Source organism: Peromyscus maniculatus, chromosome 4, assembly GCF_049852395.1.
Source record: "Peromyscus maniculatus bairdii isolate BWxNUB_F1_BW_parent chromosome 4, HU_Pman_BW_mat_3.1, whole genome shotgun sequence".
Taxonomy (NCBI): Eukaryota; Metazoa; Chordata; class Mammalia; order Rodentia; family Cricetidae; genus Peromyscus; species Peromyscus maniculatus.
Window position 1 is genome coordinate 137,365,747 of NC_134855.1, and position 19,171 is coordinate 137,384,917.

At 44.6% G+C, this 19,171-nt stretch overlaps 1 protein-coding gene across 3 annotated transcripts in view; it reads left to right on the forward strand.

Moving 5' to 3' along the window:
* Ctnnbl1 (catenin beta like 1) overlaps nucleotides 1-19,171 on the forward strand; it is a 171,611-nt gene that overhangs the window by 95,082 nt on the left and 57,358 nt on the right. For all 3 annotated transcript variants that reach the window (XM_042276680.2, XM_042276681.2, XM_042276679.2), the window contains exon 11: nucleotides 13,447-13,628. In XM_042276680.2, the coding sequence (XP_042132614.1) occupies nucleotides 13,447-13,628 (182 nt within the window). The remainder of the gene's footprint in view (nucleotides 1-13,446; nucleotides 13,629-19,171) is intronic.

Sequence of the window (19,171 nt, forward strand, 5' to 3'; positions counted from 1 at the left end):
TGGCCATTATATATTAGATTTCATTTTATGGAATTCAGTTTAAATGGAGTAATGCAGTATGTGCTTTTGGTGGGGATTGGTGGGGCATATGACCAATTTCACCTAATATAATTTCTTTTCAGATTTATCCTTGCTATATGTATCAGTAGTTTATTCCTTTTTCACCACCATGTAGTATTTTATCACATGAATCCGCCAGTTTGTTGATTGACTTGTTAATGTACATTTGTATCTAGTTTTTAGCCCTTAGGAATGAACATTTCTTTTTTTTTTTTTTTTTTTTTTTTTTTTTTTTTTTTTTTTTGGTTTTTCGAGACAGGGTTTCTCTGCGTAGCTTTGCGCCTTTCCTGGAGCTCACTTGGTAGCCCAGGCTGGCCTCGAACTCACAGAGATCCGCCTGGCTCTGCCTCCCGAGTGCTGGGATTAAAGGCGTGCGCCACCACCGCCCGGCTAGGAATGAACATTTCTTGTGCAAGGCTTTAGGCACACATATTTCTCATTGTTCTTGGGTCAGTACTGGGGAGTTGAGTGTTTCAGTCATGTGATTGGTGTGTACTTTTTTAAGGGGCTGCCAGACTGCTTTCAAAATGATGCCATTTTTGAATCCCATGGCAGCATGTGAGCTCCAGGAGTCTTGGTTTCTCAATGGCACTTGGTCAGCTGCTCAGTGGAGCTGTGCTACTGTGTAAACATTGGGCAGGAGTCTCATGCAATTGGAATTTGCTTTTCTTTATGGGGAGCGGTGCGTGTTGGGTGTCTGAGTGCACACTTTGACCTCCACATGTCTCTGCTGGTCAGTTCTCTTCAAATCCTTCGCCCTTTTGGTGGTAGGAGGTTATAACAATTATGACTGCCATAGAAGTCCTTCATACATGACCAATATGGTCTCCTGGCAGGTGTGTGTTGCAGGCATTGTGTTCTGCCCTCTGCTTTTCATTGCCACAGTAGTCTTTTGAAAACATTTTAATCCTGGTGGTGATTTATTTGTTCCAGTGACCCATTTCTCTCTGAGTAAATCGACTGCTTTGTGTCTCACTTTTGTCTGTTGACAAATGTCCTTGCATGGGAGTCTTCTCTCACCCTTCCTTTAAGTCTGTAGACTGTAGTGATAGACTTGCTTATTCCTCAGCTTGATAATTTGTGGGTTTGATTTTCTGTTTTGTTTTTTCTTCTGATCAGTGTGACTAGTTATCCGTTTTATTGATCTCAAAGAACCAGTTTTTGTTTAACCATTTTCCTCTCCCCCTTTTGTGTTTTTTGTTTTGGTGGTTTCTGCTCTGGTCCTGGTTCTTCTTTGCTTTTGTAACTTCTGGAGAGCTAATTTGCTCTTTTCCTGACTTTTCAAGGTAGAAATTTGAGATTGCTCATTTGAGGGCTTTGTTATTTTCTAACATGTGTACTGTCATAAATCCCCTCAACAGCAGCATCAGGCGGCTGTACTCACTCGTGCTGAAATGTGTTTTCATTTGTCTTTAATTCCAGATGCCATTTTGATTTCATTTTTCATGAAGTACTTAGAAGTGTTTTGTTCTCAAATAGTCGGTGCTTTTCCAGCTACCTACCCTTACTGTCTTCTGCATCAACTACACGGTGGTCTGAGAAAACACTGTTTGTGACCTGAACCCTTCTTGATTTTGAAGCCTTGTTGAGGGCCCAGATTAGTCCTGCTCCCAAGTCCTCCTTGTGTGTCTGAAGAGCCCTCTGTTGCCGGGGCAGGATGCTTGGCTGTGGTGGGTCGGTAGAGTTGCTGTCCTATTGCTTACAGCTCATATTTTGGTTTGGCCGGTTACTGAGGGTGTTAGTGAAGCTGGGACTGCTCTCATGGATGTTGGCCTTTGTCCTTTCCTCCTGTGAGCTTTCACTGTGTGCATTCTGAAGTTATTTTAGATGTTTAAACAGTTCAGATTACATAAGGTGTGGTGGCGTACTCCTTTAATCCCAGCACTGGCAAGGCAGAGGTGGATGAATCTCTGAATTTGGATTCTGAGGCCAGCCTGGTCTATAGAGTGAGTTCCAGGACAGCCAGGACTACACAGAGAAACCCTGTTTCAAAATAACAACAAAAAAGTTAAAGAAATTTCAGATCACATGTTCTTTTGAGTAATTTCCCCCCCCCCTTTTTTTTTTAAATAAAGAAATTACTTTCTTCATCCCTAGGATTGCTCTATGATCTGAAACTTGATTCCTAATACTATAACCACCACAGCATCCCCTTAATTAGCGTTAGCATCAAGTGTCTTTTACCATCTGTTCTGAAATAAGTTATGTGCTGTCTGTTGCCTTGCCTCCTTCGCCCACCAAACTTGTGTGCTGAAGCCCCGGCACCTCTAGCTGACTGGACTTGGAGACAGAGCCTAAAAGAGGCAGTTAAGGTTAAATGGTGGTGTGGGGATGAAACTCTAAATCCAACAAGACAGTGTCCCACAGTAGTGTGTAACCCCAGGAGTGCCCCCTCCCAACTATGTTGTGGATCCCACAGGAATATTTCTCTCTCTGGCCTTCTTGCTGCTGCAGTAACATTTGATGTCAGAATATGGTGGAAATTCCACTGAAGAGTGTTTTATTGTTGTTTAAATGATCAGTTATCCTTTAAAATAGATTTTAATAGAAAAAAATGAGTTTTTTCTAATATATATATATGTTTTTTTAATTGAGAATAGATTCTTTTCTCATGCAATACATCCCAACCTCAGTTTCCCCTCCCTCCACTCCTCCCAGGTCCCCCAGCCAGCTCCCCTCTCCCCCAAATCACTCCCCCTCTATTTCTCTTCAGAAACACCCACTGCCACTGGATATTCCATAAAAACACCAAGCTAACAGCTATAACCTACACATAGAACCTAGCACAGACCCATGCATGCCCATGCCTGTCACTTCAGTCTCTGTGAGCCCATATGAGCCTTGCTTAGTTGATTCAGTGGGCCAACATATGTTCTCTTGGTATCTGTCCTCCATGCCCTCTGCCTCCTACAATCTTTACTCCTCTTCTGCTACAGGCGAGACCTCCAATTTAGACTCTCTCTCCAAATAATGTTTGGCTATGGGTCTTTGCATCTACTCCCATCACTGAACTAGGTTTCCACAAAGTCCCCCAAATGCTCCCCAATTCCAGCTGTTTCTCCCTGCACTCTCTCCCTCCATCCCATACCCCCCCCACACACACACCTGATCCCTCCTGCTCCTGTCCCCACTGGTCCCCAGCCCATCTGCAAAATCTATTCTATTTCCCCGTCTTGGTGAGATCCATGCATCCCCCCAAGAGCTCTCCTTGTTACTTAGCCTCTCTGGGCCTATGGATTGTAGCTTGATTTTCATTTACTCAACAGCTAATATCTACTTATAAGTGAATGCATAACATATTTGTCTCTCTGGGTCTGAGTTACCTCACTAGTCTAGTAGGCATCCATTTGCCTGCAAATTTCATGATGTCATTTTTTTTAACAGCTGAGTAATACTCCATCGTGTAAATGTACCACATTTTCTTTATCCATTATTTGATTGTGGAACATCTAGGTTGTTTCCAGTTTCTGGCTATTATGAATAAAACCACAGTGGACATAGTTGACCAAGTGTCCTTGGGGTAGGCTGGAGTATTCTTTGGGTGCATGCCCAAGAGTGGTATAGATGGATCATGAGGTAAGTCAATTCCCAATTTTCTGAGGAAACGCCATATTGATTTCCATAGTGGCTGTACAAGTATGCATTCCCATCACCAGTGGAGGAGTGTTCCCCTTGCTCCACATCTTCATCAGCATGAGCTGTCATTTGTGTTTTTGATCTTAGCAATTCTAATTGGTATAAGATGGGATCTAAAAGTAGTTCTCATTTGTATTTCCCTAATGGCTAAGATTGTTGAACATTTAAGAGTTTCTTAGCCATTTGAGATTTCTCTATTGAGAATTTCTGTTTAGATCTGTATACCATTTTTAAATTAGATTATTTGGTTTTTTGACATCTAGTTTCTTCAGTTCTTTATATATTTTGGATATTAAACCTGTATTGGATGTGGAGTTGGTTAAAAAAAAAAAATCAATCTTTTCCCATTCTGTAGGCTAACCCTTTGTCCTATCGATGGTGTTTTTTGCCATAGAGAAGCTTTTCAGTTTCATGAGGTCCCATTTATTAGTTGTTGATCTTAGTGCCTGCGCCTATCAGTGTTCTGTTCAGGAAGTAGTCTCCTGTGCCAGTGCATTTAAGGCTCTTTCCCCACTTTCTCTTGTATCAGGTTCTGTGTGTCTGGTTTTATGTTGAGGTCTTTGATCCACTTGGATCTATTTGCGTTTTTCTACTTGCAGACATTGTTTGACCAGCTTTGTTGATGATGCTTTAGTTTTTCCATTGTGTCTTTCTGTCTTCGTTATCAAAAACCAGGTTCCATAGGTGTGTGGATTTATGTCTGGATCTTCTATTCAGTTCCATTGATCAACATTTCTGTTTTTATCCAATACCAGGCAGTTTTTATGCCAATACCATGCAGTTTTTATTACTAAAAACTTGAAGTACAGCTGTAGTACAACTTGAAGTCAGGAATGATGATACCCCCCCAACAGTTGTTTTATTGTTCAGGATTGTTTTACCTATCCTTGTTGTTATGAAATTGAGAATTGTCCTTTCAAGGTCTGTAAAGAGTTGTGTTGAAATTTTGATGGAGATTGTAATGAATCTGCAGATTGCTTTTGGTAGGATGGCTATTTTTACTATGATAACTCCTACTGATCCATGAGCATGGGAGATCTTTCCATCTTCTGATATCTTCTTCAATTTCTTTTCTTCAAAGACTGAAGTTTTTAATCATATAAATCTTTCACTTATTTGATTAGAGTTACCCCAAGATATGTTACATTATTTGAGGCTATTGTGAAGGGTATTGCTCCCCTGATTTCTTTCTCAGTCCATTTGTCATTTGTATATAGGAAGGCTACTCATTTTTGTTTGTTTGTTTGTTTATTTTTGAGTTAATCTTATATCTAACCACTTCAGTGAAGGTATTTATCAACTGTAGGAGTACCCTGGTGGAATTTTTAGGGTCACTATCTTATCATCTGCAAATAATGATACTTTGACTTCTTCCTTTCTAATTTGTATCCCCTTGATCTCCTTCAATAGTCTTATTTTTCTAGCTAAAATTTCAGGTACCATATTGAATAGACATGGAGTGGACAAACTTGTCTTGTTCCTGATTTTAGTGGAATTGCTTTGAGTTTCTATTTAATTTGATGCTGGCTATAGGCTTGCTGTAAACTGCCTTTACTTGGTTTAGGTAAGTCCCTTGTCCCTAATCTCTCCAGAACTTTTATCATGAAGAAGTGTTGTATTTTGTCAAAGGCCTTTTCTGCATCTAATAAGATGATCATGTGGCTTTTTCTTTCAGATTATTTATATGGTGGATTACACTGACTGATTTTCATATAACCCTGCATCTCTGGATGAAGTGTACTTGATCTTGGTAGATGATCTTTTTGAGTGTTCTTGAATTCACTTTGCTAGTCTTTTATTGAGTATTTTTGCATCTTTGTTTATAAGAAAAATTGGTCTGTAATTCTCTTTCTTTGAGTCTTTATGTGGTTTGGGTATGAGGATAGCTGTGGCTTCATAAAATGAGTTGGACAATGTTCCTTCTGTTTCTCTGTTGTGGAGTAATGTGAAAAGTATTGGTATTAGCTCTTCTTTGACAGTTTGGTAGAATTCTGTGCTAAAATAGTCTGGCCCTGGGATTTTTTTTAGTTGGGAGACTTTTTATAAGTAACTTGTTGCAACTCTGTGGGTTTGGTCCTGGGTTTCTGCACCAAAATGTGAGTTTTGCAACTCTGGGGAAAGGTATACTGACTACTTGGGGAGTCAGGCAACACCTTGAGCTGCTTAGGACAGCTCTGATGGCTGGAGCTGCAAAGAGAGAGCTCAGCCCTGGAAGTGAAGGAATTCTGACTGCTCAGGAGTCAGGCCTGGAGCTGTTAGGACAGCTCAGCAGGGAGGGGAAGGTATTCTGACTGCTCAGGAGAGTCAGTCTATACCTGGCGTGGTAGAGGATGGTCCTGCTCCTCTCCTGGAGAGCCGCTACAAATGAGCTTTGCTCAGCCCTCACTTAAGGGGGCTTCCCAGCAGAGCTCTATTTCTCCAGCCTAAGATATAGCTTCTTTTGCTTCACTCTGCAGAAGGGGAAACCCCTGCAGAAATGTAGCAATCTCCTCCAGCTCCAGAGAAAAGTGTCACTTTTTCAGCTCTCCTCTGTTCTGTCCACTATGGGACTTCTCAGCAAGGATCTTCTGTTCAGCTCCTTCTTGCTCTGTCCACTATGGGATGTCTCAGCAAGATTCTTCTCTGCACCAGTAAATGGAGATCTTCACACTCAAAACTCTTTTAAGAGATTTATTTGGGAAGAAGGAGTCCAGGAGAATAGCTGCCTCTACCAGGGTGGAGAGAACAGCTCACAACTGACCGAGCAGGGTGGTTTATATAGGATGTCTTGGGGGCAGAGTCAACCAGGGATTGGCTAGTTTTTTTCTGCCCAGGGATTGAAAAGTTTTGTGGGCTAGGGGCAGAGATGGCCCTGATTTCGGAGCCAAACTGTTTCTTTCACTGGTCTTTCTTGGCTTTTTGACACTAATTCTAAGGGCAGGGAATATTTCTTTCACTGACTCTGATTCTAGGGACTCACAGAGATCCACCTGCCTCTGCCTCCCGAGTGCTGGGATTAAAGGCATGCGCCACCACCGCCCTGCATTCTTCTCTATCTTTAAAAAGACTACGTCAGGGTCATGTCACACAGGAGATTCCCTTACAGCCTGCAGATGTAATGATTCTCTCAAATTTCCCCTCACTCCTGAATTTTAAGACCCATTAAGTCGTAGCAGAACATCACGGCCTTGTCCCAGAGGCACCCCAGGCTTAACCAGAACTCTCAGCCCCTTTTACCTCTGTCTTCTTTCTGCTCTTTTGCCCTGTGTCTTAGGCAACTCTTTTTTTTTTTTAAAGATTTATTTATTTATTATTTATTTAGTTAATGTACACTGGTGTTTTGCCTGTATGTATTCTGTGTGAGGGCGTTGGATCCCCTGGAACTAGAGTTACAGACAGTTGTGAGCTGCCATGTAGGTGCTGGGAATTGAACCTGGGTCCCTTGAGCCATCTCTCCAGCCCCCAAAGTGACACTTGAAAATAAATCAATTGGGGGCTTGCTTACAGCTTTAGAGGTTTAGTCCTTTATCATCACGGCAGGGACCATGGCAGCACTCATGGTTCTGGAGCAGTAGCATCGTGATCCTCAAGCTAAGAGATCGCGAGCCTGGTCCTGCCTGGCATGAGCTTTTGAAACCTCTCAGCCCACCTCTAGTGACACACTTCCTCCAACAAGGCCACACCTCCTAATCCTTTCAAGTAGTGCCACTCCCTGGTGACGAAGCATTCAAATATGTGAGCCTGTGGGGACAATTCATATTCAACACACTACTCCCTGCTCTCTGCCTCTGCTATTGTTTCCTCTTTTCTCCTGCCCCACCCACCATCTCTCAATCCTGCCTCCTAAGGCACACAGGCAGCTGGCTTCTGCTGTGATGCAGCCCACTCACCCTTTCCCTGGTGTGCACCTGCTCTAGCCCCTGAATGTGCCCCCCCCCCCCCCCCCGCGCCTCTTTATCTGTCCGGGAAATGCAGTTCCAGCACCTGCTCCCTGGGCAGACCTCCTCACTGCACTCCTGTCCTTTGTCTATACCTCTGCTGCAGGACCCAGCCTTCCTCAGGCTGCCCTCATCCCTCATCTGCTTGTTTCTGTTCCACATGGACCAACCTCCTCAGAAGCCACGAGCTGAGCTTTGTCTCTGCATTCTTGACTAGATGTCTGGCACCTGTTAGGTGTTTCATAAATATTTGAGTAAAGAAAAAAAATGAGCAAAGAAAATTATACTCGGAATCTGTGTTCACTCCAGAAGTGTTTGGGTGTGATAAAGAACAAGCTAATTAAAACTACACCAGGAGACACTGCTTCAGCATCCCAGGCACACATGAGCAGATAGGCAGCAGACGACCCAGCCACTGACCATAGGCACCCAGGTGGTGGACGCTGGTGTTCACATTGGTCCTGGCATGATCGACAACCCGATGAACCCAGACAAGACTAAGATAAACTACTTGTCCTCCAGTAGAATAAATATTTCAAATAAAGTCAACCGAAGAAAGTCAGGCCAAACAGCTATTGATTGCTAAAAGCCTGAACTTGAGCCCAATGAATATTCCAAAGTTCACCTCCATGCAGCTTGCCTAAATGGTGATCAATACGCAATTACTGCCCCCTTTAAACATGTCCTGCACTGCCTACCCAAAGAAGGGCTTTTGCTTTTAAAGTCTTTTGTTTCATAAATTTGCTTAGGCAGGGAAAAAAGAGGGGCTTGGCTCAGCCAGGCTCCTTTGCCTTGAGTATTTCAGGCAGTCCTGTGTCATTTGTGAACCGGGTTCAGTGTATGCACAACAGAAGCTGAAGGTGCCTGGTCTGCAGCCACCCTTCACTTCAGGAAGCCTTTTCCCGAGTGGCTAAACAATGAGCATTGGTCGCTCAGCTTCCTAATTTCTGCCTGCATGATTATCTGCCCTAGCCATAACCTCTGTAAATTCCAACTTGTAGAGCAGGGTGCAAAAGTCTAACTGCAGTGAGAACAAGTATGTTATTTGTGTAGCCTCCTGCTAGAATTTCATCCTGAGACAGAAAGTCCTTCCCAGTGGATTTCAAACCTTGTTTGCCTCCTCCTGATGTTTAAAATTTCATATTTCTCTTCAATAGGCCTTTTCACCCCCCTGCCGCAGTCAGTCATTCTTTTGATTCTCATTTACACTATTGCCATAGTCTCTGAATTGTCTGTCCTCCCTGCCCACAGGTCTGCCCCTTCCTCTCTCTGTGGATGGAGCTGGGCTTCCCTCGCAGCACAGCAGGGGCCTGGTGTGACCACATTTGTGCCTACCGTCATCTTCATCCCCACCTGTGTTCCCCAGCTCTGACACCAGTGCCCCCGCTCACCCTCTGCTGACAGGCACCCCCTGCCATTTGATGCCTTCACTGGCTTCTCACAGAGGAGCTGCTGTTTCCTTCCTCTTACCATCTTGAACATAACCCCCATCGCTATCCTTTCCTCAAATTTGTTAAAAACAGGAAACCTCCAGTTTCCAAAAGCAGTGTCTGAACAGGCAGTGGCCTTCTTTCTGCCTTCAAACTCAGTAGCTGCACAGATTGTTGGATCTTCTGTGGTGAGGAGAAGAGAGGTGGGAATATTGGTTGCGCACCCTGGTTTTTCTTGTTGCTTTTCTCTGAACACCTTCGTGTTCCCCGGCTTTCTACAATTAACAATGTAAGCTGCAGGGCACAGTGACATCTTTCATCTTTGACAGGAAAGGTGTCCAGCGGTATTGTGGAGGACCTAACACAGGGACACTTTCCTGATTACTTCACATTCATTTGGTCTACCCAAGTGGATGCCACTTTTCGGCGCAGAAGCCATGTCTTTGTGTTTGTGTGGTTGATTGGCCACCTGTACCCAGTTAGGAAACAAGTGATTTGCTTCTCTCTGCCTTAGAGTGTTAATGAAAACCATGTACGATTGTAGGACAGTGTTCTCCGTTACTTTTAGATCTTCAAGATCTCCAGAGGCCCGTATACTGATAGATAGACAGACTGTAGGATCTGGTGGGATCTGGTTGCTAGCCTGCAGCACTGCTGGGAGATGGTCCAACCATGGTGAGGGAGGGTCTCATAGCAAGGAGTAAGGCCGCTGAGGGTCTGTGCTTGAAGAACACAGAGGGGCTTCCAGCGCCATCCCCGCCTGCTTTCTGACCACTGTGATGGAGCAGCCGCATTGCTACGCAAGCCCATTGCTACAGCCCCACTGCTACACAAGCCCATTGTTACAGCCCCATTGCTACACAAGCCCATTGTTAGGTGCTGTTTTATGTGGATCCAAGTGAGCACCGAGGAAAAGCTCTGAAACAGTAAGTCGGACAGGAGGCACCTGCAGACCACCCACAGCCAACACCATACCTAATGGTCCTGCCAAGGTCAGCAGCAGATAAAATGTCTTCTTAGGCACTGGACAGTTAGACAACACTATAAAATAAAAGACATCCAGGCCGGGCGGTGGTGGCGCACGCCTTTAATCCCAGCACTCGGGAGGCAGAGCTAGGCGGATCTCTGTGAGTTCGAGGCCAGCCTGGGCTACCAAGTGAGCTCCAGGAAAGGCGCAAAGCTACGCAGAGAAACCCTGTCTCGAAAAACCAAAAAAAAAAAAAAAATAAAAAAAATAAAAGACATCCAAACTAGAAAGGAAAAGGAAGAGTTATTGCAAATAACATGATCTTACTCCGTGGATTCTATTATTACAGCTATTAGAACTAATAAAGAAGTTTCTTATAAGATCAGTGTAGAAAAATTAATTGTATTTCTTGTAATGAACAGTCAAAAAATAAAGCTAAGGAATCCATTTATAACAATAGTAAGAATAACATATCTAAATAAATTTAACAGAAGTATGATGTGCAATGGAACAGCAGCTGAAACAGTTATTCTTGAAGAGTAACTAAGCTCACGCCTCTCAATAGTAGACTGGCATTTAATAGAGGGATGTGGAGAACAGGATGCTGAGATGAAGCTATATATACACAGCCAAGAAGAATGGACAGCTGAATTCAAAAACCGGCAGCAATTTCCAGAATTTAAAATCCTGAATCATGACAGGACACTAGTGGAATTCAGGTGTTTCTGGTACATGGACTGCTCTCACCCAATGTGAGGTTGAACTCTTGACCTTGTGTACATCCTACTTCACAAATGAGTCTGTCAGATACGCTAAGCCTATAGGCTGGAGATGATGCCCCAGCACTGTGGAGAAACCTCAGGTGACTGTCCAGGCAGCTGGCTGTTTCTGTCAACTCACAAATTTTTTGGAAGTTGCTTGCATGCACTTCCTGTTTTTATTTTTGTTAGCTAATATTATTTCCTTCTTGGGTCTCTGAGGGAGTTGGAGATTAGTTAGTTATAGTTGAAGATTAGTTAGTTATAGTTGAAGGTTAGTTAGTTATAGTTGAAGATTAATTAGAATAGAAAGTGAATTAGATACATTTTGGACTTACCAAAATAGGATAGATAATGGAATTATTTTCTCTGAATTTGTCAAATACAAATGGACTAGACATTGTTTAGGTATTTATTACTTGTATATATTGTATATAGTTATTGTCCTTTTGTATATAGTTTTTCTTTTGTTGGTTATAACCTTTTGCTTTTTTTCTTTTTATTAAAATAGAAAAGGGAAAATATGGTGGTATTTTATTTGTACTGAAATGTGATTTTATTTGTATGTTAATAAAGTTGCTTGGGGGTCAGAGCTAATAGCAAGCCATAGCAGAGCTGGGCATTCGTGGCGCATGCCTTTAATCCCAGCACTTGGTAGAAGAGCTAGGTAGATCTCTGTGTGGTCAAGGATACAGCCAGCATTGGAGACACACGCCTTTAATCTCAATACCATAGAAGACCTGGAGGGCTGTATGAACAGGCAGTGACGAGGCAGTCATGTGTTTGGGTTTACAACCAATGAGAAGGCAGAACAGAAAGACTATATAAAGACAAACACACAGGAAGTAGGTCTCTTTCAGAGAGGTAGGACCACCGTAGGAGGAAGGGTAAGGTTTTAGCTCTGAGCTCTGACCTCTTGGCTTTCTTCTTTACATTGGTTCTGTGTTTCTTATTTAATAAGACGGTTGGTTACATCTACAGAAGTACATTGTTTTATTTTATCAGAGATTTCTTGACACAGGGATCTTCCCATGTCACTGTAGCCAGCTTGGAGCTCACTATGTAGACAAGGCTGGCTTTGACCTAATAGAGATCTGCCTGCCTCTGCATCCTAAGTGATGGCATTAAAGGAATGTATCACACTGCTCCCTGCCAAAACATCAAGAAAGTAAGGAGAATAATTGATAGAATAAGAGGAAATGATTAGATCATGGATCTGTTGAGGGACTTCAGAAGTCCTAAGTTCTTAAGAAGAACTCTTAGACCAGAAAATGAGGAGTGCTTACCCTTTTTAAAATGAGCAAAGCATGCCGGGCTCCTGACACATGCCTTTAATCCAAGAGAGGAGGCAGAGGCAGGTAGATTTCTATGAGTTTCAGGCAAGCCTGGTCTATATAGTAAGTTCCGGGATAGCCAGAGTGACACAGTGGGACCCTCTGTCCAAAAAAAATAAAAAATAAAAAATAAAAATGAGCAAAGCGTCTAAGAGGGCATTTCCTAAAGACAACCTACAAGTGTCCAAGCACACTAAGCATACTCTGTTACTATCAGAAATGTAAATCAGACCCACAAAGACAGGCTGCAGTGGGAACATTGCTTTCTGCCAAGCTTCACAACCTGAGTCTGATCTCTAGAACCCATAGAATGGAAGCGGAGGACTGACTCCCACACATACCGTGGCATGTGTGCCCCCCACATACACACTGAGATGGCATTGTATACCAACTAGGAAAGCTAGAACCCAAACAAAATTCAACAGTTTTTAAGGTGTGGAGAAATTTGAACCCTTGTCACTGCCCAGGGGTATGTGAAATGATGTGTCCACTATGGAGACCACATGTAATAGTATTTGCTCAAAATGTCTAGAGTAGACAAGTCTATAGAGACAACATAGATCTGTGGCTGTTTGGAGCTCAGGAGCCGGGGAATGGAGACAGGAAACAGTCAAAGGGTAGGTGGTTTTCTTGCAGGGTAGTGGAAATGCTCTGCGGTTTGTTGTGGGATGGTTATATGTATGCCAGCATACTAATGCCATCGAGTTATACACTTCAAGTGGGCAAATTAAATGATGTGGATTATATCTAGTAAAGCTGTTAAGGAAGAAAGAAATATTAAACCTTCTGAAGGCCCTCAGTTTGATCTGCTTCTCTAGTCTTCTGATGCATTTCCCACAGAATTGTCATAAGACGTCATGTTGAAATTTGAACATTATCCTGTGGAACCAGAAGATTTTATTCTTTAGCAGGCATAGTGGCGCATACCTTTAATCCCAGCATTTGGGAGGCAGAGGCAGGCAGATCTCTGTGAGTTCAAGACCAGCCTAGTCTACGTAGAGAGTTCCAGGACAACTAGGGCTGCATAGAAAGACCCTGCCTCAGAGAGAGACAGAGAGAGAGTGAGTGAGAGAGAGAGAGAGAGAGAGAGAGAGAGAGAGAGAGAGAGAGAGAGAGGGAGAGAGAGAGAGAGAGAGAGAGAGAGAATGAATTTATTTTTTCCTATTCCATATTCCCCTATAACATGTGTGATAACTGCTGAGACATATCATAATGTAAATGTTTTCTTCCAATGGGGGCATATTAACTGCTGTGTTTTTATTGGGGGATGTTTGTCTTTTTTCCCAGTAGAATGAATACACATTAAAAAACTAGTGCTTCTTCTGAAATGCCTTTTGCCCATAGGGAGAAGAAGATCTCCCGGAGCAGCGCCCTCAAGGTACTGGACCATGCCATGATTGGGCCTGAGGGCACAGACAACTGCCACAAGTTTGTGGACATTCTTGGCTTACGGACCATCTTTCCACTCTTTATGAAGTCTCCCCGGAAGATCAAGAAAGTGGGAACCACGGAGAAGGAACATGAAGGTACGGTTCACTGCAAGGGCTGCTGGGAGAGGTGGGTGAGTCACACTGAGCAAGAGTACTTGTCTGCTTCTCTGTATCCTGTTGCCTTCATGGCCAAGCAGTTCAGAGCCCAAGGGTGACCTTGGGCCTTGGTGGGCCTGTCTGTGTTTGTCTGAGTCCTGGAGGGTCCACTCCCTCTGGCCTGTGTGAGTGTGTGAGAGGTTTTGTGTTCTTGGCTGTAATTTGTGGTGAGGTGTCTCTCTGATGGAAGACCCTTTTGAAAAGAGTAATGAGGTGGCAACACATGTCACCTCCGGAGTGGTGCTTTCATGTATTTCTGTATTAAAGTATGATTCAGCCAACATCAGGAATTGCTGGAATAAACTATTTACAGCCCAGGTTCCTCTTTTTATGTTTCTCCTCCTTGCTGGAGCCTACTCGGAGCAGAATGCCGCTGTGAATTGTGAGGCTGTAACCAGAGTAGTTACCGCCAGGCCAGTGTCTTCCTGGTATTGTCTGGTGGCCTGCTGCACCCCTCCCCCGGTAAATAGCTGCAATGCAATCTGGAAGGCCAGCGATTTATGGGCATTGACAGCTCCGCTGGAGGCCAGCAGACACTTGCTCCGAGAATTTACATGGTTGGATAGCTATTTTAAAGTGCAGGAGGGTGCGGAGAGACAGGAGACTGTGTGTGTGTGAAAGAGGAGGGAGACCTGGACTGCTAGAACTCACTGGGTCTTGTCAAGAGGAACGTATGTCCCATGGTTTGGGTGACTTTTCCTCAGTGATTGGTAGAGTTGGCCTAGGCACCTGCATATCTGTTGTGTCCCTCAACCTCTGCGTCTCAAAGTGAGCTGTCTTCAGAGATCACCCCAGAGATGAGATCAACTCCCCAGAGGCAGTAGAAAGCCAAGAGGCGGCACTCGGAGACTGAGAACAAGTTTGAGGCTCATCGGATCTGGTCAGATATTGACCAAGCTAGCTGTAAACACGTTAACCCCGCTGCCAGCCCTTTTCCTATCCCTGGTGGGACTCAGCTGAAAGAGGCCCTGGGAGAAGATACGAGGGGCCCTGGAAATCCAGAGAGTTCTGTAGTGGTCACTGTTCAATCCCTGCCGGTTCTGGTTGTGCTGTGTTGTTTGCATTTTCATTTAGTTCTCATAACCATGGAGAAGATGGTGGTGTCCTTGTTCATTCTTATGAGAAAATCAGCTCACACAGGGACCAGGGTGTGAGTTTTTGTGTGTTTATGTACATATATGTGTGTGCAGCTGTGTGCGCATGTGTGTGTGCATGCATGTAGAAGCCAGAGAACAACTTCACGTCTTGTTCCTCAGCAGCTGTCCACCTTGTTTTTTGACCTGGGGCTCACTTGTTTGGCTAAGCTACTGTGGCCAGCAGGCTCCAGAGATCCTATCTCTGTTGCTCCAGTACAAGTACCACCCTGACTTAATTTCTTATTTATTTATTTATTTATTTATTTATTTATTTATTTATTTATTTACTTACTTACTTACTTATTTATTTAAATTTTCTATTCATTTTACATACCAACCACAGATCCCCCTCTCCTCCCTCCTCCTGCCCCCCAGCCTTCCTCCCCAACCCACCTCCCATCCCCACCTCCTCCAAGGCAAGGTCTCCCATGGGTAGTCAGCAGAGCCTGGTACATTCATTTGAGGCAGGTCCAAGCCCCTCCCCCTGCACCAAGGCTGTGCAAGGTGTCCCACTATAGGCACTGGGCTCCAAAAAGCTGGCTCATGCATCAGGGATGGGTTCCGATCCCACTACCTGGGGTCCCCTAAACAGTTCAAGCTAAACAACTGTCTCACCTATCCAGAAAGCCTAGTCTAGTACCATGGGGGCTCCACAGCTTTTGGTCCACAGTTCATGTGTTTCCACTAGTTTGGCTGGTGATCTCAATGTCCCTTGCTCATAGAATCTCTCCTTTCTCTCATCAATTGGACTCCTGAAGCTTAGCCTGGCCCCCGGCCATGGATCTCTGCATCTACTTCCATCAGTCACTGGATGAAGGCTCTATGGTGACAGTTAGGGTATTCACCCATCTGATCACCACAGTAGGCCAGTTCAGGCACCCTCTCAACTATTGCCAGTAGTCTAAGGTGGGGTCATCCTTTGTGGATTCCTGGGAACCTCCCTAGCAATCTACTTCTCCCTATTCCCATGGTGTCTTCATTTATCATGGTATCTCTTTCCTTGCTCTCCCACACTGTTCCTGTTCCAGCTGTAAACTCCCGTTCCCCTATGTTCTCATTCTCTATCCCTTGCCCTCCATTACCCCACCCTGACCCCCAGTTTGCTCATGTAAGATCTCATCTATTTCTCCTTTGCTGGGAGACCATGCATCCCTCCTAGGGTCCTCCTTGCTAGCTAATCTCCCTAGAGCTATGATTGCAGTCTGGTTGTCCTTTGCTTTACGTCTAGTATCCCCTTATGAGTGAGTACATACCATGTTTGTCCTTCTGAGTCTGGTTACCTCACTCAGGATGATATTTTCTAGTTCCATCCATTTGCCTGCAAATTTCATGATATCATTGTTTTTTACTGTTGAGTAGTACTCCATTGTGTATATGTACCATATTTTCTTTATCCATTCTTCAGTTGAGGGGCATCCAGATTGTTTCCAGGTTCTGGCTATTACGAATAATGCTGCTATGAACATAGTTGAGCATGTGTCCTCGTGGTATGATTGAGCATTCCTTGGGTATATGCCCAAGAGTGGTATAGCTGGGTCTTGAGGTAGATTGATTACCACTTTTCTGAGAAACTGCCATACTGATTTCCAAAGTGGCTGTACAAGTTTGCACTCCCACCAACAATGGAGGAGTGTTCTCCTTGCTGTGCATCCTCTCCAACATAAACTGTCATCAGTGTTTTTGATCATAGCCTAACTAACTTCTTTTACATGGGTTCTGGGGATCAAACTCAGGTCCTCATGCTTGCAAGGCAATTATTTTGCCAACTGAGCCATCTCTTCCCACCCCCACCCCACCGGGATCCCTAGTCTAAAAGGTACAGGAGTGAGAGTATTGAACTAAAAGCTGTGATGGCTGTGCCTTTAGCTTCTGAGGGCTAGGTCCTACTTGTCAAAGCTGCTTCATAAGCCAGCAACCTCCTCACACTGCTGTGGCCAATCTGCTGGCTTCTGCTGAGAGATTTGACACTGCTTTGAGCATGCGTGGAGAGAAGGTGCAAGAAAACAGCCCTGAGCCAGCTCTTGTTCATGTGCAGGGTTCTGAGAAGAGGAAGAAGTGACAGATTCAGTGAGCAGCTGTTTTCCTGCTGAAAAATGTGCCCGGTGGCATGCTGGTGACAGTACATTGCCTTTAGAGTGCCCACATTAGGAATTTGATAACTTTATATTAGAGGGGGCAATGGCTTGGCAAGGCAGCTCCTAGAAGGCATGTTGGGTTGTAATGGCTGGTGAGGATGAGCTGTGCATCCTACACACAGTGGCACCCAGAAGAAGGGAGGTGCAAGAAGAAAGGCCCGCTCTGTGCCTTCTGCCACCCGCCAGCTGCTGTGTCCTGGCCCATAAGCTTTGCATGGTAGGGGGAGGGCTGATAGGGCACACCAGGCCAGGTTTCTTTGCCCTGCCTTGTCCCCTGGGTCAGTCCTGTGCTCTTGTTGCTGTCCACGCCTGTCTGATGCAAGTGCACCAGGATTGTATGCTACCAGAGCACAGTAGCCTCTTGCCATTAGGAATATTTGTGACAGGTCCTTCTCAGGCTTCCACCGTGCCCCCTCCAGCACTTCACTCTCAACGATTGTCCTGGCTACCAGTTAGTCATCCTTTCTGTCCTTAGTTGGATGTCTCTCACAGGAAGAATAGGCACCCCTGCACTCAGACGGAGCCTCCTACTTAATGGATCTTGGCTCTGGACTTGGTCCTCTGACACCTGACATTAAAGAATCAGTGGGCTTGTCATCTCTGGGTCCCATTGCCTAGCCTGGTGCTTGATGTGTAACAAATGCACAATAACTGTTTGGTGGCTGTTAAATTAGCGGCTCCCCTGGAAGACTTCACTGAGGTCAGGCAGAGGCTTGAGCCCCTCCCCAGAGCTGGGCAAAGCTGAAGTCATGCAGCTGCCTGCAGTTCACATTGATGGTTGTTAAGTGGTAGATGCCTGGAATAAGGGGGTCTTTCATCCAGCCTCCTCTGAAGTAGAAGTAAGGGCTTTTCTAGGCACATTGGATTTTGTCTCACTGGCTCGGAGATGAGAGTAGAGGTCTCCCTCTGTAGCTGTACTCTCAAGGGCCCTGTATGCACAGAACTTCATCATAGGTAAGGCCCGCCCAGGACAAGCTTCTTGCTGTGATCAGACTCCTAATTAAGCATCGTGGGCAGGGAGTTAGTCCCCAGTCTGGAAGCTGTCTGGAGCTCCCCCTTTTCTTTCTTAGCAAGCTTTGGGCTTGTCATACATCCTGGTTGGCTTGAGTCCATTCTGGTGCAGTCTCAGGCCTGTCGCCTCAGGACCTGTTCCAAGCAACTGCAGTGACGGTGTAGCCTGGTGGTACAGGCTGCACTGTACAGGTTTACTGCTAATCTTGTGTGATCTTGGGTGGGCACGCTCCTAAATTCTCTCTCTCAGCCTCAGTTGCCCGTCTATAAAATGATGAGGCTAGAATCTCTCACTCTGGTTATCTATAAGGACCAAGTGAAATGCCACACATAGTGAGACTGCCATTCTGATGGGCTCTACATCTGTGGACTAGTTCACCAGCTGTGGATTGAGAATGTGAGTAATAAGAATGGTCAGTTCTGAGCATGTGCACTCTCTTGAGGGTGTGGTCATTGTTCAAGCAATATAGTGTAACACTGTCTCTTATACTGCATTTACATTGCAGTAGGAATTATAGTGATCTAGAGATGATTGATTGATTGATTGATTGATTGATTGATTGGACAAGCACCCTTGGCTAGCCTTGAACTCCTCTTTTTTCTCAGTGCTGTATACTATCATACCTGGCTTGATGATTTAAAGAATGTGGGAGACTGTTCTGGATTATATGCAAATATTGTGCCATTTTATTTAAGGGACTTGATCGGCTGTAGATTTTGGTATCTTTGACAGCCGTGGGCCTAATCCTTTCAAGATACTAGGGATGGCTTTATATGCCAGTCATAGACCCTACAATTAGTCAGCTTTGAAAAGTGTTAACTCTGTTCTACAACAGAATCACCAGCAGTTTTGTCCACCCTTGTTTTGGCCACAGAACCCAGCCTTTCTAGAAGTCATGAGGAGAGCTTGACAATAGAAGGGCTGTGTGGTATGTTTGCATACGTGTTTGGGTGTGTGCAGGTATATGTGGAGGCCAGAGGTAAATGTCTCCATTGCTCTACACCTAAATTTTGAGACCGGGTCTTTCACCGAACCAAGAGTTTGCCTATTCAGCAAGATTTCCTGGCTCCAGGGATCCTCCTGTCTCTGCCTTCCATCACTGGGATTACAGGCCAGCGCCACATGCTTGACTTTTTACATGAACGTTGGGGATTCAAACTCAGATCTTTGTGCATGGTAAGCACTTTACCAAATGAGCCA